General features: G+C 61.6%; 1 protein-coding gene across 7 annotated transcripts in view; it reads right to left on the bottom strand.

Moving 5' to 3' along the window:
* Positions 1 to 1,858: 1,858 nt before the first annotated feature.
* The window catches only part of BRD1 (bromodomain containing 1), a 36,302-nt gene continuing 12,292 nt past the window's right edge, over positions 1,859 to 25,868 (bottom strand). For 3 of the 7 annotated variants that reach the window (XM_038550190.1, XM_038550191.1, XM_038550192.1), the window contains exons 3-13: positions 23,880 to 24,036; positions 19,151 to 19,282; positions 18,693 to 18,821; positions 17,921 to 18,233; positions 15,945 to 16,205; positions 11,134 to 11,631; positions 5,499 to 5,634; positions 5,036 to 5,163; positions 4,587 to 4,696; positions 4,179 to 4,333; positions 1,859 to 3,291 (exon numbers count right to left, since the gene is read on the bottom strand). In XM_038550190.1, the coding sequence (XP_038406118.1) occupies positions 3,108 to 3,291; positions 4,179 to 4,333; positions 4,587 to 4,696; positions 5,036 to 5,163; positions 5,499 to 5,634; positions 11,134 to 11,631; positions 15,945 to 16,205; positions 17,921 to 18,233; positions 18,693 to 18,821; positions 19,151 to 19,282; positions 23,880 to 24,036 (2,203 nt within the window). In that variant the 3' untranslated portion in view covers positions 1,859 to 3,107. Of the gene's footprint in view, positions 3,292 to 4,178; positions 4,334 to 4,586; positions 4,697 to 5,035; positions 5,164 to 5,498; positions 5,635 to 8,842; positions 9,820 to 11,133; positions 11,632 to 15,944; positions 16,206 to 17,920; positions 18,234 to 18,692; positions 18,822 to 19,150; positions 19,283 to 23,879; positions 24,037 to 25,868 lie in introns of those variants that run through there. The other 4 variants (XR_005365468.1, XM_038550193.1, XM_038550194.1 and 1 more) reach the window with 4 other exon arrangements.

The following is a 25,868-nucleotide window of genomic DNA, read 5'->3' as shown; positions in this document are numbered from 1 at the left end:
CAGCGCAGCAGGAAACACAGCAGGAAAGACCTCTCCTCCTCCTTTGGAGGCCGCTTCCCCCAGTTGACACTTCACATTGGTCGCATGGTCGGTCGGGGCTCCTGGCCTCCGGGCGGCCACGGGGGACCTGCGAGGGGGCCTGGGGCTAGGGGCGGCTCTGTGGGCGTCTTGGCCACAAGCGCTTCCCTGCCCCCCCCAAGTGGAGACCCCAGAGCACATGAATCAGGGGTGGGAGGCCCTGGAGGAGGCACGACCTGGAGGGGGCACAGGGATCCGGTCAGCCGTGGGGAGACCCTGAGCTCCGCCCACTGAGCTGGGGGGGCCTGGCCAGGGTCCAGGAGGGCGGAGGCCGGGGGGCTCTGTCTACGCCACCTTGGACACCCCGCAGAGGAGCCAGGCTGTGGTTGGCTCCCTCACACTTGGAGCAGAGCCTCGCCGCCTGGCGAGGACATGCTGCCTGACCCCTGGGTGCCCAGTATCCCCCAGTCTCCCCTGGTGCCCCCAGTGTCCCCCGGTGTCCCCCCGTCCCCGTGTCCCCCAGCATCCCCCTGTGTCCCCTGGTGACCCCGTGTCCCCCAGTGCCCCCCAGTGTCCATGTCCCCTGGTGCCCCCCGGTGTCTCCCAGTGTCCCCCATGTCCCCCGGTGCCCCCCACTGCTCCTCGGTGTCCCCCATGTCTCCTGGTGCCGTGTCCCCCAGTGTCCATGTCCCCCAGTGCCCCGTGTGCCCCCCGGTGCCCCCCAGTGTCCCCCGGTGCCCCCCGGTGTCCCCCGTGTCCCCCGGTGCCCCGTGTCCCCCGGTGCCCCCAGTGCCCTCCAGTGTCCACTGGGCAACCCGAAGACCACAGAACCCGACACCGGATTTACTGCAGGGGGAAGAGAGCGGGCGGCGGGCACGCAAGGCGGGGGGACCCGCACCTGCCCCAGGCTGCCAGCCTCCAGCCAGCCTGTGCTGGGCCCTCGATGCCCCCAGCTGTCCCCTCCCTGCGACCCCCTGTGCACCAAAGCTCCCGGAGGCTTGCGGGCCTGTCAGCAGCCCTGCCCGCATGGGGACTGCCTCCGGGACAAGGGGCACGGGCGTGGGGCGGGCGGAGCAGGGAGGCCCGGGGCTGCCGCCTGGACACTCCACAGTGACCCAGAGCCCACGGGCCCACGCAGGCACCCTGCCTTAAGCAGTCTGCACTTGGGCCCAGGAAATCCATTGAACTGGCAAAGCCCCTTCCTTGTGGATGCAAGTGCCCTCCAGCCCTGGGGAAGCCCCCACCCCGCGGCCCCCCTCACCTCTCGGAGTGAGGCCTGAGGTAGGAACAGGCAAGCCTTGGACTCCAGGAGGACGGAGGGGCGACTCCTGGACACGGCTTCATACGTCGTGGAACATCTCAAGAAAGGATAAAGGCCAAGCCACAGGCGACCGGGACCCTTGGGGGGTGCAGGGCCCTGGAGATGCGGGGTGTCCTGGGCCGTTGGGGAGGGGGCAGGCGAGGCTGATCCACCTCCCAGGCGCAGGGCCCAGCGTGCTCCCGGGGTGCGGACAGTCAGTGCCCACGCCCACAGCCCAGGCAAGCACGGGCCCTTCCGGGAGGCAACCCACCAGGGGCCAGCGCCTCCTCATCGCCCGTCAGGCCCAGGGGCAGGGGCACGGCTGCTTGGGCAGGAACCAGCCGCCCTGCCCTGTCCCCGCAGCGTGAGCATGAGCAGCCTCCCCGTGGCCCCGCACCCCCCAGGGGACCCGCCTGTCGTGGCTCCTGGCTCCTCCGCCACCGCATCCTCGCCACCGCATCCTCGCCCGCGACGTCCCGGCCCGAGGGCTGGTGGGCCTGGGGGGCCACGGCACATACAAAGCGTCCGTCAGACACAGGACAAGCTATCAAAGGAAGACGTTTTATTTTCAAGTTTCTATGGAGATGTTACAAACAATGGAGACTGAAGGGGGAAAAAAAAACATTTAAAAATTTTAAAACTACCAGCTTAAAATAAAAATATGATTAGGTAAAATAATAAATAATGCCATCCCATGACAACTTTAAGATGAAGGCATGTCCCGTGCCTGGATGAGCCGGCGGGACAGGCTGCCGTGAGCCCGCCCAGCACCCGAGTGAGGGAGGAATGAAGTGGCCACACCGTCCAAATCTTGACTTTATTTTTTAATATAAAAACCGCATTTTTGGAAACCCACCCTACCTTTTCCCCTAACATAATGCTTTACCTCTTAAAAATAAAAATAAAGTACTAATTCTATATACATCACATGTACCATACAAAAATGTATCCAAAGTTTCTATTGCTACCAAAGTGTTCTAAATTAAAACAAGTTACAGAAAGCCCCCATTGTAAACAAAAGATTACAAGTTACAAAATCAAAGAACACACTGCCAGAGTCATTTACACAACAAGCAACACATCCTGCTCCCAAAGCAAGTTGGATCTTTATGTGCCCGTATAAAAATGCATATCAATATACTTCTGCAAATTTATTTTTCATTATAAAGCAAATGAATACACTTTCTACAATAAATAATCCGCTGGGAGGCACACCCGTGGAAGGCTAGGGCAGGCGGGCGGAGGCTGGAGGCAGACGGGGAGGACGGCGACACCCGGAGGAGGCGCCTGCCCCGGCCCTCACGGGGGGCGGCGGAGTGTTTTTTGGTGATTTGCAAGTGATGTACACAGCATAAATTTATTCTCCACCTCTTTCCACAAAGTACCATCAAAATAATGTCATTTTCTTTCTTAAAATACACATTTGTCATTGTAAATTTACATCCCGTCTTATTAAATAGTGGTACTCCGTGTAAAGAGTATGATTTACAAAATTATTAAACATTCAAAAGTCTTTAAAAAAAAGCTACAGATCAAAGAAAGTGACGCGGGCAGACCTTCCGGCACGGCCTGTGACGGACACAGATAGAGCCGGGGACACGCCCGCACCATTCACAGAGCGCCCAGACGGGGATGGTTTCACAGAGAACGTGGAAATAAAACCTGCCCTCCCGGGGGAGGAAGAAGGAAAGAACCAGGCCCGGAAATCAGAATAAGTTAAGTCTGGAACGATATACACGCATGTACAGCTTATCCCCACTACGGACAAGGCCACGGGGGGGCGGGCAGGTCAGTCGATATCACTGAGGTCGCTGCTGGGCTCCCCGTGCACGCGGCTCAGGTGGCTCATGGCGCGGTCGAAGGCGACTCTCACAGCTTTCCTGATGCTGGAGTTCCGCCCCTCCATCATCTTCAGTTTGTCTATGGTCTCGTCCATGCCGAGAGGCACCATTTTGGACTTGGGGAGCCATTGCCTTTGGAAAAGTGAAAAGACAGGAACCGTGAGCAATGCTCCCTGGAGGCGCTTCACGCGGCAGCCCGGCAGCTCCCAGGGGTGGACAGGCGGCGGACACGAGGTGCTCCAGGGAGGCCCGACGTGGGGCCTCAGGGACGGGGGGACATACAAGCCACCGCCACCTCCCCTCCACGACCCTGACCTGGGGCCGCCGCTTTCCAGCAGCAGCAGCGCTCGGACAGCCCAGTGAGCACAGACACGGGCTTACACGCCCATGCATGTGCACGTGCACATGGGACACAGCATGCACTGTCACGCGGTGAGCAGGCCAACCAGCCCTCGGACGGCACACGGGGGCCTGAGCCTCCACGGGGTGAGGAGGCGCTCACGGCCGCACAACCAGTCCAGCAGCACCTGCCAACGCTGGCGGTGCCCGCACCTCCTAGCCCGGCCCTGCACAGCGCCTCCGCACCACGGAGCCCCTGGTCGGTACAGGAGCTCTCCAGGCAGAGAAGGGCCAAGGGCACAGCTCCTCGCGCGTGCAAACACCAACACGCACCTCCGGAGGGCTCGGGGACAGCCCACATCGTGGGCTCTGAGGCAGGGAGAGCCTCCGGGCAGAGCTCAGGGGTCTGGGAGCTGATGCCCGAGTGCCCCACCTGGACCCACAACAGGTAAGGAAGGAAGCAGCAAGGCCTGGAGAGCTGGCAGAGCGAGATCGGGCCAGGTGCTGGGCACTGGGCGGTCAGCCCGGTGCCCTCGGGCCTGGGCCACCCGCAAAAGTCCAGCAGGACACAGGAACGCAGCCCCGACGGCCAGGCCGCTCACATGCATCTCTGTGCACGCGGAGCCCCACATGCCTTCAGGGCATCCCTGTCCCTGTGCAGCCCAGGAACCCGCACTCACCAGCTTCTCTTGTTGTCGAAGAACAGAACCAGGAACAGCTTCTCATCAGCCTTGGTCTGCATGTGCTCGCCTATCTTCAGCACGTCCAGCGGCGGGGCCGGGATGGTGACCCCGTTGTGGTGGCCAGGCACACGCGGCATCTTGGGGTCAATGATCTGTCAAGGGAGAACACGTGCGGGTCACGTGTGAGAGCCCCCCCCACCCCCCGCTACACCCTGGAGCACTGTCCTCCGGCCCCCACCTGAGGGGGCTTTCGAAGGAGCTTTCCCAACATCCTGACACCTGCGTGCATGTCCCTCAGCAGGTGCTCACGGGACACCTGGCCCCAGGCCCCAGGGTCACACGGCTCTGTGCCCTGATCCCCACGGGGAACCCCCAGGGCCCCACACCCGCCGCCCTGAGGCTCACCAGGGCCGGGTAGGAGGGATAGCCACTGCACTTGGCCCACACGACTTTCAGAGGCTCGAGCACGGAGGCCGCGGCATCGGTGGAAATCCACATGCTGTTCTGACCGACCTCTGCACAGGGAAGGAAGCACGAAAAGTTAGGAGAGTGGGGCACCGTGCGGCCTGAGGCCACCCCTGCAGGAGTCCCAGAGGGTCCCTCACGGTCCTCTAGAGGCCGGAACCCGGGGAGCCCACGCGAGGCTGCAAATCACAGAGGAAGCCACGAGGGGCAGCCTCCGCGGAGTCCGATGGCCAGGGAACCTTGGGAAGGGACCATCCACACAACAGACGACACATGCAGGACGATGTGTCCCTGTGTGTGGGGAGCCACCCGACACCTTAGGGATGGAGGCCGGCCGCACCGGGGTCCCGGCGCACTGCCCTGCGGAGGAGGATGGGGCCCCAACTCACCCGCTGCGATCCTGGCCGCTTTGGCATAGTTCCCGTTCTCAATGCAGGAGATCAGCTCGCTGCGGTCCTCCAGCGTGTGCCTGCGCACCAGGGCGGGCTTGCCCCGGCCACACTTGGGTGCACTGAAGCTGCAGGACGGAAAGCATAACTCGGTCAGAAAGCACTCCGGGCCCTCGGCTCCGCCCGGTGACCAAAAACCAGGATGTGCAGGGGCCTGTTACAAAGGGGTCTCCACAGGGCAGATGGCGGGGCTGCACCGGTCACCCCCAAATCAGGACAGAACTTTGGCGGGAAAAAACAGTAACTGTAACCACATATCCAAAACCTGTTCATGTTTTACGAATGATTCTACTTCCCATTTTCAGGTAAACGTCACAGAGCACAGGACAGGGCCCCTGAAGAGCAGGACAGATCATCCCCGGTGGGGGCGGCGGGGACAGGCCAGCTCGCGGGGCGTGCCCACCTCGAGTCGCAGAGCGGGCTGCTGCTGGACGAGATGCTAGACTCCGAGGCGCAGCGTCGTCGGGGTGCAGCTCTCCTTCCAGGGGTGCCACCCAGCTCCTGCTCACTCCGTGCGCCCCCAAAGCCATTGGTGAGACCTGCGACACAGGCACACGGACCCCTCAGTCCCATGCTGCAGCAGAGCCGTCCCCATCCGAGGCCATGCCCGCGCCCTCACCCCCGCAGCACCCACGACGCAGGACATACGGCAGCGCTTCCCGAGGGACACGAGGGCACCAGCACCAGCAGCTCCTCCCCAGCACGGGGCTCAGCAAGGTGCCTCCCTTGGAATAGCAACTGCACCAGCTCCCCAAGGCAAAGCCGGGGGCACCCAGCTCCTCCCTCCCAGATCAAAGGGTCTGCGCACCCGAAGCCCCCGCCCTGGGGCCAAGCCATCAGGAGACCCCTCGCCAGGAACGGGGCCGCACGTGGGAGCCTCCATGGGGCTGAGGTCGCAGGAAACGCACGCACCTCAGAAACACTCGAGATGCTTGAAACCAGAACACAGGCTCTGCAGCCCAGGCCCCGGCCCCGAACCACGGGCACGGCGCACACGGCCGGGGCAGCCAGAAGCCACCGGGGGTGGCAGCTCTCAGATTTTCAAGAACAAAACACAATTCATCTACAATCACGGCAACTCTCAGAGCCAGACTCGTCTCCCGAAGCCCGACATCCCTGACGCCACGACAGGACGGGCCACGCTGCCCCCTCTTGGTGCGACGCCCGCAGGGTCAGGCCCATTTTTCTTCCCAGAAAAAATCTCAATCCTGCGCTTAAAAAAATACTCAACCGGGTTCTTTACAAGTGTGTCTGGAGGAGCGGCCCAGACTACAGGGCTCCCTCACCTGCTTTAACACGTGTTTTCTCAGCGGCAGAGCCACATTACGCGAGCACGGGGAGGACGCTGGTGGCTACGACATGAATGCACACAGGGCGGGTGGCTGTGCCGCCCAGCCCACAGAGTGAGACCACACGTTCTCAACTCTGTTCATGAGACGTCGGGCTCTGTTTCTGAGGGACTCGGCACCACTGGCTCTAAAGAGAAACTGGGTGTTTTCACTGTGGACGGAACCCCCGCGTCACAGCCACAGCTGTGGTGACGGCATCCGGACGTCTGTGGCTCCATCGCGTCCCGCAGCCGAGGGGTTGAGACCACCGGCCAGCAAGTCAGGACGGCAGCAGCACCCAGGGACCCCAAAGCCACCAGGTCCCAGGAGGCACCGAAGGCAGCAGAGACCCCAACTCAGAGACAGCTGGCCCCACCCAGCCCAAAGGACAGAAGGACAGAGGACCCAGGTCTGAGAAGGGGGCCACAGTCCCGCAGGCGCGCGTCCAGGACCCAGCAGTGAGGCCACCAGGCCACCGCCTGCGCCCTCAGGGGAAGCCCTAGGACATCATCCAACTGGCCCTGTGGCAACAGTCCAAGCCACAAGGTCGTGCCGCCACAAAGCCGCTCGGTGCGGGGCCTGCGTGGAGCCGGGCTGTGCCCCTGGATGGCCTCACGTGGGCACCTGCCCACCTCGACCTCCAGGCGCTGCGCCTTGCCCGGCAGCCAGGCTATGATGCTCGGAGAAGCAAGCACAGAGCATATGGCGCCCGTCCCGGACTGTCCCGGGAAGAGGGCACACAGCCCCGCCGCCTATGCACACACATCCAGGGAGGAAGTAAACGCAGCCCCCGCGGCCCCAAAACACACAGCCAGGCCGCCCACCGAAGCCCTGCTCTCCAAGTGATGCTAGGAGGAAGGACGAAAATGTGGGGTGCTGAGAAAGGAGCGAGCTCGTCTCCGTCGACCTCCCTGGGGACTTAGAAGACCCGCGCCCATCTATTACCCAGGAAATGTCACCCAACGCCCGTGGACTCACACGCACGACAGACCAGCCCACCAGCAGGAAACCGCCGGGCCCAGGGCTCCAGCCTGCACACCCACGGCCCCTCCGCGCCCTCCCCGGCACGCCCGCCGGCTGCTGCGGCCCACGGAGCCCACCCGCCCAGCCCGGGACACCTGCAAGGACCTGCTGGGACACCAGGTTTGGGGTCTGCACAGAGAGAGGCCCTGCGAGCCCCTCGCGAACGGCACGCGTCCATCAGGCACCTGAACTCCTAGCAAAAACCATGCACGCAAGAGCCCTCGGCAACTACTTCAGGGAGAAGACGTTTTGTCAACGCTGGAAGTTAGGTCTGCTTGCCACAACACACAAAACACAAGATGGCCATGTGGAAAAGGCAGGCACCCTCCAGCGGGAGGCACCCAGGACTCTGGCCCCCATCTCTGCCTCCACAGGCGTGACACCCTGGGCAAACCTGGGCCTGGTGGGGAGGGTGTTCAAGGGGCCTCCCGGGAGGGCCGTTCAACAGTGGCCGAGGCAAAGCCCCCCAGAAGCTTCCTGAGCCGCTAGCTCCGCTGTGAACAGCTCACACCCACCAGCCAGCGGGATGCCCGGCGCTCCCCCGGGGTGCAGCTTCGGCCTGGCACCTGCAAGCAGCTGAGCAAGCATGGTGGGCCTGCTCCCCACCCCCCACAGGACACACGGGTGGACGCCAGTGCTCTGCCTGCCCCCGCCCAGGCTGCCAGCCAGCTCCCCAGGCTGACCATCGGCCGCGTGACGTGGGACCAGCTTCAGAGGCTGCTGGGCACAGTGACTGCACTCAGCCTCAAGTGCTAGGGCCACCCGTTCTTTTTGTTTACATGTTTTTATTTGTCCTGTTGGCAATAAAATTGCATTTTGGGGGTGATTTTTCAACCTTTCCATAAAAACACAGTAAGCAGGATCCCAGGACCCTGCTGCTGTTGCCTAGGCCGGCTCCTCGAAGCGGCGGTGACGGGAAAGGCTGCCACGGAGGAGCCGCCTCCAGGCCCCCGGGTTTGATTCCTGCTCGTGCCAACATTCCACATGGTGACCAGAGACAGAGCTGCCCTCTGGGCACGGCAGGAAGTAAGGGAAGGAGAAGGGGAGAAAGGACACCAGCCAGAAACCCAGGAAAGAAAGAGGCAACAAGCGAGGGGAGGCAGAGGCATTCGCGCATCTTCCAGCTGCGCCCGCGCCCGACCCACAACCGCTGGTCCCTTCAGGCCAGTTCTGTGCCTGCTGAAGGCAGGATCGGAATCTCCGTCCACGTCGCTGGAGGCACCGCAGGCTCTAAGGCCGCCCTCGGCATCGTTCACACCTACCCACGGGGTCAGGGCGGGCGGAGGAGGCGTCCCTGCCAGCGGCAGCCAGCTCGGGGAGGGGCAGCGGGCAGCCGTCCAGCACCTGCGCCGATCCTCCACGGGCTGGGGGGGGTGTGTTTGGAAGATGACTGAACGACGTTTGCAGCGTCCTCCACAAGAATTACGTGAACCCCAGGGATGCAGTGATCTTTCTGCGTTCCAAAGCCAGCGTTTAGCAGAGCTCCAGTCCAAGTCGAGCAAGAGAAAAGAGTTAGGATCCAAAGACCGAACCACCCAGCATGTTAGTAGTTACACTGAGAACCTGGAAAACAGCGAAAAAGCCATTTAGTCTGACTGGGGGGCCAGACTGGCCTCCAACCTGAGCCTAAGGATGGACACGGCCCCCTCTCAGTCCGTCTTTCTCGGTCTCTCACTCTGTCTCTGGGTCTCTTTGTGTCTGTTTCTCTCTCTCTCCATCTCTCAGTCTCTGTGTCTATCTCTGTCTCTCACTCTGTGTCTCTGCCTATCTCTTGGGTCTCTCTTTGTTACCTTGTCTGTCTCTCACAGTCTCTGTTTATCTTTCAGTCTACATCTGTCTCTCTCTGTATCTCTCTGTCTCTCTCTGCGTTTCTATCTCTGTCTTTCTCTATCTCTGTGTCTCTGTGTCAGCAGGCGTCGCAAGAGCAGAGGCCAGGAGCTGCTCGTGCCGGGAACAGCGAGCGTCGCGGAGGACGAAGCGAGAGGACAGAGCGGCTCGGGGCCCTGACCCCGGCCTGCCGCGACCCGCAGCTCAGAGCAGGGAGGCCCGGGACCGAGCGTCTCCACGTGAATGGGTACGTGGGAGCCTTGCAGCGGGCAGTGTGACCCAGGAAAACCCCTACAAGGCGGAGCACGCGGATGAATCTTTGGGAAAAGCGAAGGCTGAGAATAGTTCGAGTCCTCAGAGGCGAGCCCGCCCTCAGGCGAGCGATCCAGGGCGTGCGGAGAGCGCCGGGAGCCAGGCTGAGGTGGAGCCAGAGGGGGCGCCGGGCCCCCTGCCCGGGTGCTGAGCAGGTCCCGGCGCTACCAGGACTCCCGGGCCGCCCCGGGCGGCGTCGGGGCTCGTCACGCATCCACCGTATCTACTGCCACTCTGGAACAAGAAAGCAAACACCCCGTCAGTGCCGCCCCGGCTGCTCTCAGAAGCTCCTGCAGCCCTCGCGCCAGCGCCGGACACCTGCACGGCCTGCCTGCACACGCGGGACGCGGGGCACGCTCCTCCCCACGAGGGCCATGGTGCGCAACAGGCCCCTGAAAGCACCATCACCGGGCTGGGGGCAGCCTCCCTGGCGGTGGGAGCCCCGCCTAGACAGACGGCCACCAGGGCCCGCGGAGCACCCTCTGATGCGGCCAGGGCCTGCAGAGCCCTGAGGGCATCCAAGCGCCCACGGCCCGGGGCCAACGGCACGACGCGCTCCGGCTCACCTCCCCACGCGGGGACCGGACTCGGCGCACGCCCACGACACGCGCACAGACTGTCCTGAGCCCGCAGAGACAGCCGTGAGGGTAGCCTCGGGAGACCCGCAAGCACTGCCACGAGCTCCATCGACGGCCTACGAAACGCGCGTGCAGCTTCCCGCAACTCAGAGACGAGAAAAGGCTCTAACCCACCCACACATCCGCAAACAGAGCTGCTACGAGATCAACACGACGTATTGAGAGCTTCCCACATGAAAATACGACTCGTCAGAAGTCATCCAGGCAGCCAGAGGGACGAAGGTGGGCCGCGGCGCAGGGCACACAGGGTGGGGCAGCAGATGGGTTCCCCGGCTGGAGCACAGGTGCCCCGTGCGCCAACTCGCACGGCCCTCGGCACAGACGCCAGCACAGACACCGCCCCGGGCCTCCGCCGGCTGCCAGCACAAGGGACACACCCCTTCGGTCACACTGCCCAGGGGCGGCGTTGGGGGCACCACCACAGGCACAACCAGGGGGCCGAACCATGGTGCCACCTAGCGGGCACTTGCCTCCTCGGCTGTCACCCGGAGGCCAACAGGCCGCCTCCCGCAAGCCGCGGGGGGCGAGCGCCACGACACGTGAACGGGAGCCTCCAGCAAATGAACCGGGCACAAGGACAAAAGCCCGGCGGTGCGCTCAGCCACTCAGGAAGTCACCCCACTACACACGGCCACAGCCCCACAGGACGGCGAGGGGACGTCACAACGCCCTCTGATTACAGCCCAAAGTGGTGCCGCGGCCCCAGACAGACCCCTGTGTATGTCCTGGGACACACGGCGGGCGCGACACAACCCCACCGGGCCCCCGTCCCCCCGCGATGGCGCCACCTCCACAGGCAGGCCACCGCGGCCCCTGGACGGTCCACCGTGCACTGCAGCGGCGGGGGGCACTGCCCGGCGGCTCCACCAACACCCCTGGAAGAGAGAACGCGGCGTTCCGTGGCATTTACCTGTGTCCAGGCGCTTTCCCGGGGACCCCTCCTCCACCTCAGAGTCGCCGCAGGTGCTCCGCGACCTTTTTCTTGGCTGCAGAAGAGTCTCCAACCTCGGAAGGACTACAGACAAAAAGGTTTTGGTCCCTAGCTGAGGAGAAGTTGGCTGGGTTTCAGTGTTCTTGGCAGACTTTGGGGGGCTTACACTTTTCGATTTGCAGAAGAGAACAGAAGTGCGTCTGTTTACATCGCTTGCTGGCTCCGCCACCGCGGAGGCCGCCGCCGCCGGCGCATCGCCACTACTGGCGAGGGTGGGCTCTGGAGGGTGTCCGATTACCAGTGCGCTCTGAGTGCAAGTGCTATGTGATTCATTATCAAATGTGACTCTTTTGAATAGTTTACTCTGCTCTGGGTTGAGTTCTACTGGTTTGAGGGTTGGTGGTTCTGAATTAGTCTCCGAGTTTGAAGGAAGAGGTAATGCATCTGATGGTTCAAGTTTAGGGGGAGATTTATCTCCTGAAAAAATTATAAATAAAGTGATTTTTGAAAACTGATAATTATAAAATCTATTATAAAACTTACTATAAATGTGAAGTCCACCAAAACACTAATTCAATTAAGGAAACAAAGCATCACACATACTGTCTGCAAGCAGTGAGAGGCCGCAGCGGGCCGTCAGGCTACACTGTGTGCGCTGCCCTAACACCGAAGACGGGGTGGCCTGGTGCCCGGGCTCCAGGTGTGCACGTGTATCACGTTACCCTGCCAACGGCTGTTGAGGATTCCCTCCACATACGCCAAAACTAGCACATCATTCGACTTTAGGAGCATCTCTACAGTCGACACTTCACTTACCTTGAGTAAGAGACACGTCTCACATAACCAGGAGGTTAACGGGCACCCCACGCGCTCCTGACCTGGGCCACGTGGTCAGCAAGCAGGGGACACGAGCACGTAAATCACTCCTCTGACCAGGCTGTGCCCGCCTGAGGCGCGACCCTCACGGGACCAGGAAAACCTCCCTTCCAGGCCCCAGACCGGCTACCCTCCACGCCACGCTCTGAACGCCCATAAAGTACGTTCTTTTTCCTAAATCTGACTTTAAAAATAAAAACAGTCTTTGGAAAACTACCTTTGCCTCGTAATTTAAAAAGCTTCTTAAAACCATTCATATCAAAACAAGAAGTCTGAAGAGCCACGAGCAGGGCTTTACCCCAGGGCCGGGGAGGAGGCCGGCCCCCAGGCACCAAGCGGGCAGCGGCGCAGCCCCCGGACAGGCCTCTGCTTGGGCTGCGACACGCGGGAGATCAAGCCAGGACGAGCGGTTTACGTGATCCGAGAGGGTACCCGTCCTCTCTACGCACACTTCTCATTAAAGCTGCAAATTGCCCCAAAAGCAGGCAGTACCGTAACTCCGGTTGTTCTGAAAGCGGAAAGCTACAGCTGCTGTGCCCCCTCCCGTCTCAGAACCACGTCCTGAGGAACCTGCCCGAGGGGCCCTGCTCGGACTCAGCAGGTCACAGCAGGACCCGAGCCCCTCTGTGCACCCCCCCAGCGGGTCCCCGGGCATCCGAGCTGCGGACACAGTGGCCAACGCCAGGCAGGGCTCTGCATGCTCGGGCCCCGTGTCCTCCCAGGCAGCACCTGCGGCCAGCACGGAGGAATCACCGCGGGCCCTCCCCCAGCGAGCGCCCCGGCTCACCTCTGGCCTCTCTCCTGGGCCTCACGCCAGGCTCCCACCCTGACCCCGCACCAGCGGTCCTGCCCCCACCTCTGCCCTGGCCAGGTGGGCGTCACCAACACGGGGGTGGCCACGAGGGCCAGCAGGGCGCAAGGGAGCCCTCCGTCCCCACGCACCCGCCTGCGCCTCACCAGACACAAAGGCAAAGATGTGCCTGCAGGGGCCTCCTCTCCCTGCGCCTACCCTGCACCTCTGCGTTCGGCCCAGACAGCTCACGGGAGTACTGGGGAGGTGCGCGGGGCACGAAGCACCGCCGCCAGCCGGGCACCACGTGGGCTGCCAACCCTGGGCCTGGCGAGCCCCACGGCTGCACCTCTGCGCCCGGCCGCACCCTGGGCCGACCCCACACCACAAGCTAACGCACAAACACAAACACTCGCTGCCACTAACAATGACGGCATCGAGCCGCACGCGAGCCATGCTCGACTCCCTTCTGGAATAAGCCCTGTTCACGTAAATACCAACGTCCCAAATTCCACTTCTTCCTTCATAAGAGCAAAGCAGTTCCCACCAGGAGCCTGTTTCACACTAGCTGCTCTGGAAATTCTAAAGATGCACTTGTGGCTGCAGAGAGGCCGCTCGCCAGCTATCCGACGAGACCCATACACCCCAGAGCGCGGGAGCTCGGAGGCTCCGGCGTGGGGCCCTGGCCTCCCGTGACCCTGACCACAGGCTGTCTCACCACCACCCGGCCTCAGGCTTCCTCACCTCATCCTCAAGAGAGAGAGCGACAGACGCACGTGCTCCCCAAGAGCCCTCTTATAAACATGACCGGTCCTCGCACGCTCCCACGTGCCATGCGGGGGAAGCAGGACCCCGCAAGCCGCAAACCCGCTCCTGTGCGGACTCGGATACAAATCACAATAGGCCTGAGGGAGCCTGAGAGAGCCTGAGGGAGCCTTCGGGAAGAGAAAGGCACAATCTTGAAACACGAGGACAGGGCCCAAAGCACAGCTGGAGTCCCAGAGAGGACATGAAAGCCCTGGGCTCGCAGTCCTCCCAAAGCCACCTGTCTTCGCTACCCTGCGCCCATCAGGCACCCGGGACCACGCTCTGGGAAGAGGCGGAGACCGAAGCGCCCGCGCTAGAACACCTGCAGCGCTGACACAGAGCTGAGGAGGAGCGCAGGACCCCCCAGAGGAGGGCACCTCAGCAGGCCCAACCCCATCAGAACCCCCAAGGTGACAACGCAGACGGGTGCCCAGGTGACAGGATCACCTCGCAGCCCCACGCCCTCATCTTTCAGAGTACTCTCAGTGCTCGTCCCGTGACCAGGATCATGAGATCCCCTTTCTACGCCAGCTCCCAGAGCGTCTGCTCCTGGCTGTCCCCTCCAGCCTTGCAGGAGAACACCCCACCCCACGTGGAGGTCCCGCTGCTGTCTGCGGCCTCCCCGAAGCCTGCCTTCTCCCCGCCTGCACTGCCCACTGGCCGCCAGGGCGCTGTTCTCTCCACGAGGACTCCAGCCCGTCTTTGTCACATGTCCCTGCACTCTTCCTTCAAGAAGACCCCAGCGCCACAGGGCAGCACATGTGGGCTGGGGGGCGGGGGGTGCCCGCCTGCTGGGGGGATCTGAGCTGTGCAGCAAGACGGCTGGGTCGATGGGGAAGATGCGGCCTCCAGACACGCCCCATCACGCCCCTCATGACCCGGAATGACCGGTTCACAAGCTTTGACCACTCTCTTTTCAGGGCAAGTAACAGTGTTTTCCTACGAAGACAGATTAGCTCAGCCAGAGCAACAGCTCAGGCCGCAGGAGCGACCTGGATGGGACGAAGGTGGGCACCCCACTCCAGGGATAACGGCCGGGGCCACCAGCATCCAGGCCTACAGGAGAGCTGCTCTTCGGGACAGAACTGCCCCGGGGCGCCCATGTGGCTCAGTCAGACAAGCGTCCGACTCTCGTTGGGCTCAGGTCATGACTGCAGGGTCCTGAGATGGAGCACCAGGCCGGGCTCCACGATGGGCGTGAAACCTGCCTGAAGTTGTCTCCTGGCTCCTGGCTGCAGAAGGCAGCCTCCCCTCTGCTCCATGGACACACTGTAGCTCCTATCCCCCAAGAGGGAGCTTCTGGAGTCTGCATCCCACACCAGGGGGCCTAGACAAAGGCACAGTGAACTGAAACCAGGCAGGCAGAGAATGAGGGCAAGCTGCCTGCACAAGAGGTCACCTCCCAGGAGAAACAGAGGCTCGAGGGCTGCAGCTCATCCCCACCAGCCGCCTCATGCAACAGGGTCGGCAGGAACAGTGAATCAGGAGGACCGCTCGGGTGTACAGGGCCCGTGGAGTGTCCACACCAGGACACCGCAGGGCCGCCCGCTGCTGCAGGTGCCCCCAGTACAGTCCAGACTGCAAGCCAAAGTGCCCGCGGCGTGGCCCTGGGGAGCCCGACTATACCTTCTTCTCTCCTGTAAAACTAAAATGTGTAGACTCTCTGCTAAAAGTAAGAGATCGGAAGAGGGGGCAGCATCTTCTACGAGGTTCCACATGCTCCAACAATGGGGCTGCCGTTCTCCCCTGACAGTCCCTGTCCTGAGCACAAAGCCCGCCACCTGCAGCCACCTGAGGCCAGCACCAGCACGGCACTTCCCTGGGGTTCCCACTGGGCGGGTGGGTTTCTCCTCGTTTACGTCCTACACACAGAGACACGGCTGATGACCAGCTCTCCTCCCAGACACATGTCCCAGGGAAGATCGGCAGCTCCCATCCTGTGCTGTGACGTGTCGGGAGGCCCACGAAGCAGCTCCAGGTCTGACCCCTGCTCCCTGGTGATAGCATGTGCGTCACCTTCCACCCTATCAGAGGAGTGTTCCAGCAACAGTGGCATCACGGCCCTTTCAACAGCAGGTGTGACCAACAGAACCATCCCTCTTGTCACAGAAGCCACCTCTACTCTTCACTCTAGACAATGTACAAGGTCTGTGCTACCCTTTTTAAATAGTGTTTCATTAACTAGTTTAAGGAAAAAAAGCCTTATTCTGCATCTTAAACCTTGTGCCTGTTTAAGCGGCGCCAACCGTACCAGGAAACAGAAGCCCGGTGGGGGCTCCCGGGGGTCAGTGAGGACAGACATTGAGCATGTGCTTACCTTCCTCCCCCGTCTCCTGCCCCAGCTGAGCACCTTCCTCTTCAAAGCTTCCAATACCTGATTCCGCGGGCGGGGGCTGGCTGTGCTGCTGGCTCAGTTTGTTTCGAAGGACAGCAATCTCCTTTTTCAGGAGCTTGGCCCGCTTGCTCCGAGACCCGCTGGACTTCATGGCACACGTGAGGTCCAGTTTGTCCAGCAGCTCTCTCAGCTGCTCCTCCAGGACCATGTGGGCCCTGTTGGCCGGGTTCAGCAACCTGTCCACTGAAGCCAAAGGATACTTCGTCAGTCATCAACCATGGCGGTGCCCCCCGTGGTGCCCCCGAAACCACCTGACCGGCACGGGCCCCGCCCGCGGGAGCCCCAAATGCCCCTCCAACGCTCACGCCACACCCACGACCGGCTGCAGCCACAGGGACACGAGCTTTCACCCCTGGGCATCCAGACGCTCCTAGAGGAAAGCTTCTAGGTCCACGGCTGGCCGGCCAGGCGCACGGGGACACAGCACACTGAGGGAGGGCTAGCGCCTCTCCTGGTGCACGCCCAAACCAAGCCCTCCAGTGAAGACCAGAAGCCGGGTCAGAAGAAGGCCCAAGAGGACGACCCCACCCACTTCCCCGACCTGTGCAGACAGGGGCCGGGGCCAACCCACGTCCGCGCTGGCCTCTAGACCCAGACCGCCACCTGGCTCTACAGCGACAGGCCACACAACACACAGGTCACTCTCAACTTCAGGCGTATTTATTACAAAAATCCCTAGCAACTTTAATTTCAGCAAAACAAGATAATAAAACACAAATTACCTGAAGTTAGTGAAAGGTGACTAAGAAAAAAACCAGTCTTTAGAGCTAAAATAAAGCTGGGAGTGAAAGTGGAAGGAAGGTGGGAAGAGACAGAGACCACAACACAACTGCCAGCAGCAAGGGGCACCTTCCTCCAGAAAAGCGTTTACTGAAAGCACGTGTGCTTCTTAAAAAGTAACGAGACATTAGCATCGAGAAATAAATAAGAGCATCCAAATCTAACAGCTTGGCTTGTATCCATACGGTCTCTGACAAAATTCTACAGTAACAGCCTCAAAAACGTTCATATAACGGATATGCTATTTGAGGCCTCAAAGAAAATGGCCTCACACCATTTCGTGTCTATACATTTAAGCAGACGAGGGACAGCCCTGTGTGCGCCCCCCACCTCGAGGCAGCCCCTGGGTCTCCACGCACCCACGCAGACCCAAGGGAGAGGGAGGGAGCAGCACCCAGCGCCGCGACACGCACCCCACCAGCTCCACCACCTCCCCGCACAAATGTGGGAGAAATAAATGAAGACTTCCCATCCTTGAGTTTATCCCTGGTGAGAACATGGGTGCAGGACTTTACTGGGAAACCCCACGGAGACCTACATGCCCTCTCCTCCAAGACCCGACACTCCAGAGCCCACCAGGCACGGCGGCCAGGGCAAGGCACAGGGAAGGCAACCCATCTCCAGGGCTGGGACAAGTGAACAGACCGCCGCACCCCGTCTCAGAGGCACACGTCCACAAGGCTTCCTCGGAGTGGATCCAGGTCCACCCAGGGCGCAGCCCCCAACTCAACGTTGATGGGGTCTGTACCCGCCCCCATGCAGGCTGTCCCCTACAGACGGGGCCGCTGGCCACTGTGTCCCTAATGTTTCAGGGGAAACACACCTGTGTCCACAGAAACGTACGAGGGGTGTCAAACACACATGGTGTGGCAAAGAAAAGTTAAAAGCCAACCACACTCAGTAATTCTCGTGGAGACCATGTGCTATAAGCACAATACGTTAGGAGCACTGAGTCAAAGATCCGCCTTTGAAGTCAATTCCTTCCCTTTCATCATGAACTACTGGGAAACATACGGTCACATATGCGGCTCGTGCTCTAGTCCCACTGGGCCGTGCGGACGCGGTGTGCGGGCAAGCGCGTGCCCCCGCCTGTGCCCGTGCTCGGGGCTGGTGCTTACCGTCGTCCCAGGAGAAAGGCCGCCGGGGGGCCGCCGCAGGCCGCTCAGGCAGGTGCATCCCCGAGGCCTCCTCGAAGCCGATGCTGTCCGCCTGGCGCCTGGCCTGCCTCAGAACGACACCGCCCTGATCGCGCAGCCTCACGGCGGCTCTATAAAACACCGTGTCCTTGGCGTTGTACTTCATGCAGTTATCTACAATGAGATTAAAATCCTCCTCAAACTCAGTGAGGTGTCTATACCCTTGAGCTTCTAACCGTTTCCTCATTGTGGCAAAGTCCATGGGATGTTTAATGTGATCCAAATAATCTGGTACCTAATTTCGGGGAGGAAAAATAAGCATTTACAAACAAAGAAGGAGTCTTATCCAAGCTCTATAACCCACTAACACACCCACTACTCTACACGGGAGACACGCACACGCACAGCACCGGTGCCTCTTTCACAGCGTCAGTGCGGCGCGCAGACGCGCCCCACGGAAACCCAATGTTCAGCCAGGGGCCCCTCCAACTCAAACTCCTCAAACTGAACACACAGCAACCGGTGCGCCTTATCTGGGCAGAGAGCCGCCGTGCACGGACAGGATCTCTCTGAGGGGGGACTCCCACCTCTTGTTCCCGCCACTTTACAGGGAAACCTATTGCTTTTATCACTTAAAAGGGAACGTGCTAAAATGAAACGCTAGGAGACTCCTAAGCGCACACCCTGCACCTAGTAGTGAACGGTTACTCCCTAGGCCGCCGGGGAGCCCCGTGCCGAGCGGGTGAACACTCACCTCCTTCAGGCTCACCGGCTGCGCAAAGATCCGAGCCGGGTCCTTCTCCTGCAGCTGGTCCAGGACGGAGCGCAGCAGCACCGTGAGCGGGGTCAGCCGCAGCTCCAAGGCCATCTGCTCCACCTTCACCTGCCAAATGCGGCACTCGGTTGGAACGCTCACCACGGCCCTCTGGGGATGGCGACCCCCCCCAAGCGCCCACTGCCCTGGCCCACGCCGACTCAGCTGCCCCGCCCCGCCCCCCAAGGGCCGGCCACGCTGCCCCCGCAGCCACACCAAGCCTCCTCCAGACAGAGGTCAACGTCCCCCCTCGTCCTGCTGCTGCCCGAGGACGAGGGCAGGAGGCTCTGGGAGGAGGCAGGGCGAAGGCCTGCAGGTGCAGCCGGCCCTAGGCACCCTGGGAGCCCACGCAGGGCTGCAGACCGCGCAGGGGAGGCTCGAGGGGCGCCCAGCCTCACCTGCTCCCGCTTGAGCTTCTCTCGCTTGCGCAGGAGCTCGATGAGCAGACGCGCGCGCTCCAGGTCATGCCGCAGCCGCTGCCAATACTTCAGCTTCTCTTTGGCAGCTTGAATCTCCTCATCGTTTTCTCTCTGGGAAAATCAATCACAAGTCAGCCAGAACCCCTCAGAGGGGACCCCAGGGCCCGGGAACTCGGGGCCGCCGCAGAAGCCCTGTGCCCGCACGAGCCAGCCAGGACACCAAGCAGCAGGCCCTAGGGGGCCCAAGGCCGACGTCGCGGGCCCGGACTCGCCCCACAGAGCACCCCGGGGGTGGCCACACGCCCGGCACGCTCCAGACCCAGAAGCTGGGAGGACCGACGCCACACACGAGCACAGAGCCAGTGGAGCCAAGGTGAGCGGGGCGGCTGTCGCAGGCCACGGCCTCCCACCCGCTAGACACGGGGAGAGACAGAGCGGCCCGGGGAGCAAACAGCAGCGGGAGCCCACTGCAGGGGAGCCGGTGCTGTCCGGCCCCAGCAGCCGTGAAGCCCCCTGGCTCGGGGTCACCACTTGAGCACCTCCTCCTTCCCTGGCAAAATACACATGCCCCCGAACCCAACACAGCCCGCGACCCACCCATTTCCACTCCAGGATTTTCAGAAATAAGTACACCATCCCCAGAGAGCAAAGAACTGGAGGGCACCCCTGACCGCGGGCAGGGGACAACCGCCGTGGCCACGATGGGGAAGCCAGGGAGCGGCAGGACACAGCAGCCCAGGACAGCCCCACACGACGGCCAGAGAGACCTTCCCAGCTCAGAGTGGCACCTGAACCCCAGGAAATCCCACCCCAAGGCTCTGTGCGCTCCCGTCCACGCGTCCCGCCCCGCCCCAGGCCCAGGCCATCTAGGCAGCACCTCAAAGGCCGCGTGCCGGGAGCCAAAGGCACCCCTCCACCCAACCACAGCTCCTGGGGCAGACCCAGGGCAGACGGCGGAGGAAGCAGCAGTCGGGGTGCTCCTCCACCTGCCCTGGAACCCCAGCTCCGCTGAGACACACCCACCTGTCCCCGGGCAGGCTTCCCACAGGTGCCTGGGGCCTCCTGACCACAGCGGCCCAGGACGCCTTCTGCAACCGCATGCACACGTGACCTGGACCCAGGTGGCGTCCCCACCGCAGGGGCTTTACCTCGACACCCCTGTGGCCTTGGGCAGGTCGCTCACTGTCAGATTCCATTCCACACTCATCAGACCCCTTCTCTCTGGACCACCGCCCCGCAGGCTTCCAGCCCACCCCATCACACAGAGCTTGAACGGCCCACACACCAGGCAGGGCCCCTCCCCGGGCACCCCCACTCCGTCTCAATGCTGAGCACCTAGCAGGGGACAACACGGCTCTCGGTCCAGGGGCTCTCGCTCCAGGGTCTGCGGGCAGAGTCAGTGATGAGGCTACAAGACCCTCCTCGCTATCAAGCGGATGGGAAGGCTGGGCCAGCGCTCCGGCTCCGCGAGACGCCAATCACACAGCTCCTTTTAACGTTATTTAAAAGTCTTGGGCATCAAGTAGGAGTTGACAGCGATATCAGCTGCATAGATGCGACCAGGAAATACATTAAAAAGTAGTTTAAAAAAACCGATTTCCCCAAAAGCATCTGAAAATCACCTTGTCCATTACTCTGAATAAACTCTCTGAAAACATCAAGCAAAAGGACGTTGAGCCAGGCAAACCCACGAGGCAGAAGCTGTGCTTGCCCTGCATTTGCTGCCCTGGCTGGAGGCCGCGCACGGCCGCGGGGTCGCTCTCCCCACACACGACGCCTGCAGTATGGGACCCGACCCCGGGCACGGGCTCAGCACTCCACCTACGCAGAAGGGCCTGAGCGTCCAGACTCCACTGTCAGGTCAGCTTTATCTCCCACCTAAAAATCTACCTGAGAAGACTCCACGAAACAGAAGGAAAGCAAAGTGATTTCTGGTGCCGAGAAGCTATCAGGAAAGAGAATTGTAAAGACCAAGTTTATCATCTCCCCCCTGACAGATGGAGGGGACAGGGCAGGCCAGCCCCAAGAGGTGAGGACCGCAGCACATCCCCCCGAGTCCCTGGGCACCACCAAGCACTTAAGACCCCAAGAGGCAGTGGTCCCTGCCCCTAGAGCAGGACGCTTAGAGGGACCCAGCTCCTGTGAACCTCAGCCGCCAGGGCGATGGCCAGGGCGATGGCCAGGACGATGGCCAGAGGCTCCACCCCCAGCACAGCAGGGTGACCGCTTGGTCCTAAAGCCACCAGAGGGAAGCACCACAGTGAACGGGCGGACGTGCTGGCTCTGCCCCTTGCCGAACAAGACAGGAGCTTTGCCGTCAACCACCCCCCACCCCAACCAGGGTCCGCGGACGGCAGAGGACGAGCTCCGCAGAAGGGCTGTGAAGGCCCCAGCAAGGTGCCCACAGGGACCCTGCACTCGGGCCGGACCAGAAGAGCTCAGCTTAGGTCTTCCAACTCCTCGAAGACCACTGTGCACAGCAGCATCCAGGACCGCCAACCTGAGGCACCTCGTCTGCCCGGACGCAAGGGACCTCACCCCCGGGCCAGCTGGTCCTGTCTGTCTCCCCATCAGAGGGTCGGCCATGGAAGGAAGGAATGGCTGCCCCCGACCTCTCCCACAGCCCACCCCAGAGTGGGCCCCCAGAAACGCAGACAGATGAGTCCAAGTAAACCTCACATCAAGTATGTCCGATTTTCAGACACACGTGAGCCTCACACCGAGCCTTGAATGTTCCACGTGGAACGTTGGTGTACTGGACCATGGGGTGGACTTCACGGGGTGAAGTGGGAAAGGCAGTGTGGACGCTCACGCTGGGAGGGTGGCGGACGCAGGGCGCCCATGCGGGCCTCGTGGGGAGCTCCCGAGCACCACGTCACCACGTCCCCGCAGGAACGCACCCTGCGGGTCAGCGCAAGTGCTCTCCAGGACACCGGCATCTAAGTTGCACCAGCTCAAATCTACGCCACTCCCTCGCCCAGGACAACACCCCCACACCTCACTTTCCTGTCCCTATGCATTTATTTCGTAGGCAGCAGCCCGGCTGGTCGCTCCCACCGGCCCACCTGTCCCAACAGGGAGGAGGGACAAACGGGCTGCAGATCACCGAGGCAGACATTGCTAACAGAGATCCCCAGGTGACGTGGTCTAGCGCGGATTCTGAGGCCCCAGGCCCGTGTGTGCAGGATGCGCACGGCCCCCAGGATGGGCGGCATGCCCAAGACACAGGCATAGAGCCACCCCAGTCCACGGCCCCAACACACTCGGGACATTCGCACAGCCCGGCCTCAAGTGTGTGTGCATCCAGCCACGAGCTCGACCGAGTGGGGCCCCTTCAGTAGACCCGAGTACCGCACGCAGCAGCCCCTGGCCCAGCAACCTTGGACGCCCGTGGCACGGGACTCAGACGGCACTGAAGGCACCAGGCCGGACGGGCTCCAAGCAGCTCCTTCCTTCCTTCCCCAGAGATGGAAAAGGCCAAGGGCACCCCACAGAGGCCCAGAATCTACAGTTTCGCTATGGGTCTCAAAAAGGATAAGAAAGACATTAAAATCCACCAAAAAATGTCTTTAAGCACTTAAATGTGTTATTTTATGGGATTTTTTTTTTGTCACCACGGAATAAAAAAAATCCAAGAAGGGGTCCTTGGGAATGGCAGCAGCATCCAGGCCGGGGCAATGGGGGCAGGGCCACACCAGGCCCGGGCCTGCAGGTGGGACCAGGGAGGGCCGCCAGAGACGGGAGCTGCCCTCCTGGCATCTGGGGTGACTGGGTGTCCATTCGCTCCACGACCACACACTCAGCTGGGCCGCTCTGCCCGCCTGGCCCAGTGGAGCTGCCTCCAGGCCACCGCGGCCCCGCCTGCAGAGCCCCATGGACCAGGAACCTGGTGGACCCAGGAGCATGGCACCCAGCCCTGTCTGCCCGTGTCCCCTCCGACACACTCAGCCACCTGGCGGCTCAGGATCAGCAGCAGGGCGGCCGCGTGGCCATCCGGCATGAACTCATCGGAAGGACAGCTTCCGCCGTGCGCCCCGCGGGGCAGGGAGAGGGCAGCCAGCGGCTCTACTCTGCGCCAGGTCCCCCCACCCGCCCCCCCGGCCTCCCAGCCTGAGGCCTCATGGACAAGCTCTCCCTACAAAGCTGCCCACTCCCCACAGCATAAAGTGAGCTAATCAAGAATTTTGGGCAAAGTGCCGAAGAACCATTTTTGTCCTCAATTTATTTTTGTGGCATCGCACAGAGCCAATTTCTTACTTTCTAAATCCATTCTTCCAGAACTGCTTTCCACGCTCAGATGGTTCTACAAACCCAAATTTACCAAAACAACAAGAGCTTGTTTGGTTTTGTTCTTTTAAAAAAGCAAATCCCGTTTCCGCTCACTCATGCAGGCTCCCGCCTCCCACCCTCCCTCCCTCCCCACCTCGGCCCTAGAAACAAACCACACCTCCCACCTTTCCAAAACCGGAACTCCCAGCCCAGCACAGGGACCACAGCCTAGCGGGGGCCCCTCCTGCTGCCACCCCCGCAGGCTCACCCTGGGCGTCACCCACGTGTGAAGAAATGCCAGGTGGCAGGGACAGAGGAGAGGCGCCCAGACGGCCCAGGGCTTCAACCTTCAACGGCCCTGGGGCATCCAGAGGCCAGCATGGCCTGGCGCATCGTGTGGGGAGAGAAGGAGGGAGAGCGGGAGGGAGAGGCCACGTACCTGCTGCGTGCTCCGCTGGGACTGCAGGCTGGACTGGAGTCTGCGCAGCAGGGGGGCGCCGTTCCTCGACAGCCGTTTGAGCAGCCAGTAGCTGTGCGCTCTCTCCACAAACTGCTTCTTCCGCTGGATGGCCACCTGGTTCGCAATCCTATTTAATCTAAAACACGGAAAGACTCAGAGTTTAGCTTTGAAGGAGCACAGAACATGTTTTCACCATGGAAACTCGGAACGACAGGATCACTCTCCACAAACCACCGCCCACACTTAGCGTCCGCTCTCAGCCACGCACACGAACTGCTGCCTCCTGCGGCCCCGGGCCTGACCACAGGGTCCCCCCGCTGGCCCCACACCCGAGATGGACGCGTCAAGGGAAGTCCGCGGAGCACAGCTCTCACCTCCTGACTCGGGACGGCCTGCTGCCCCTGGGCCCCCTCAAGGACCGGAGGGGAGGGCTGCAGACACCAGAGTGACAGTGGGGAGCGGCTGTGGGCGACCGCTTCGGGACGCTAAAATGCATGCGGTTTGTGAAAACACGCGCATGGAGGGGAATTATCATTTAAAAACCCCCAAAAGGCTTCGCGGGAGGGCCTCCACATCCCCCGCTGAGACAGAGCCGTGATTTATCAACGTGCTTCACAAGGACAGAGAGACCATTCGCTCGGTCATCAACTAAGAACTGAATGAAAACACAGATGAGCCAAGATGCTCCTCACTACACACCTAACGCCAAAACGTCGGGACGAAACCAAGGAACCTAAGACCAAATTTTGAAGAAGGTAAATCCTAAGTTTTACTAAACCATCAATGAACCAGACGGCCAGAACGCCCCCTCCCCCGCATGCCCTCCCCGCAACGGTCCTTCTCTTAAAGCTCCAGTCGTTTCAAGATGCTTCCAAATCCTGCTGCTGTGGGCCTCCGTGCTGACTTCTGACGGGCACCTCCCACACGCTGCCCGGCCCCTGGGCTCACCCAGACCCAAGTGCGCAGAGCCAGCACGGCCTCTCGCGGCCAGGCCCAGCTCAGGCGTCTGCCCTGCAAAGGGACCCGATACTGAGGAACCAACACGGGGCAGCTCCACGCGGACCAGGCGGGGGGACTCTGCCAGAGCAGCCCCAGCAGACCCTAGAGACGACGCCACAAGCTTCTGCAGGCAGGTGCAGAACCCACGCTCAAGTGCATCCACCGCCTGCCCGTGAGCACGGGGCCGTGCATCTACACACCCCAGGACCCTGGGTCACAGCCTCGTTGGGAGGTGGGGGGAGGACACCTGTCACAGCACCCAGGAGCACCTCCAACACTGCTGAGGGCGCCAGCAGGAGGTGCTGGGGAACAGCTGGACCCACTCTCAGGCCCGCACGCAGGGGTCCTCGGCCACAGCGGGGGCTGTGCTGGTCCTGCACGCTGCTGGCCCAGGTGCTTATGGTGCGATTCCCGACTGAGGCGTGACTCAGGTGCCATACGGTGCATGAACCTGAATGCGCGCGGTGTGCAGATCCCCACCTCTGCACACACGTGCTCTTACACAAGTACACGCTCACCCACTCCGACAGTGAAACGAGGCAACATAAATAAAAGTATTTCTTAACGATGTGAAGGTTTAAGGAAACGCTGACAATGGGCTTATAAATAAAGATTTTGAACCTCATGAAACAAGCCACCATCTCCTCTGAGACAGGATCTCTGAACCATGAACAGCTTGCAGACCTGAGCAGCAAGGCGTTGATGAAAGTGCATTTCAAGGTGTCCTGGGGTATTCACTGAAAGCCTGCATTCTGAGCTGATGGGTGGGCACAGAGCACCCAGGCACCCACCACGCGCCTCCTAGGATGCACAGCACCTCCTGGGAAGCAGCAGGGCTGGCACTGAGTGCACCCACATTAACCCTGCACCCACCCAGACCCCAGCCCGACAACCAACAGCAGGTGAGGGCAGAGGAATGCTAGCACACGGGCCAGCCAAGGGACGGGGGCCCAGGGGACTCGCAGCAGG

This window comes from Canis lupus, chromosome 10 (assembly GCF_011100685.1).
Source record: "Canis lupus familiaris isolate Mischka breed German Shepherd chromosome 10, alternate assembly UU_Cfam_GSD_1.0, whole genome shotgun sequence".
NCBI classification, from domain to species: Eukaryota; Metazoa; Chordata; class Mammalia; order Carnivora; family Canidae; genus Canis; species Canis lupus.
Note: the sequence above shows the minus strand (reverse complement) of the source record. Positions and strands in the feature narration are given on the sequence as shown.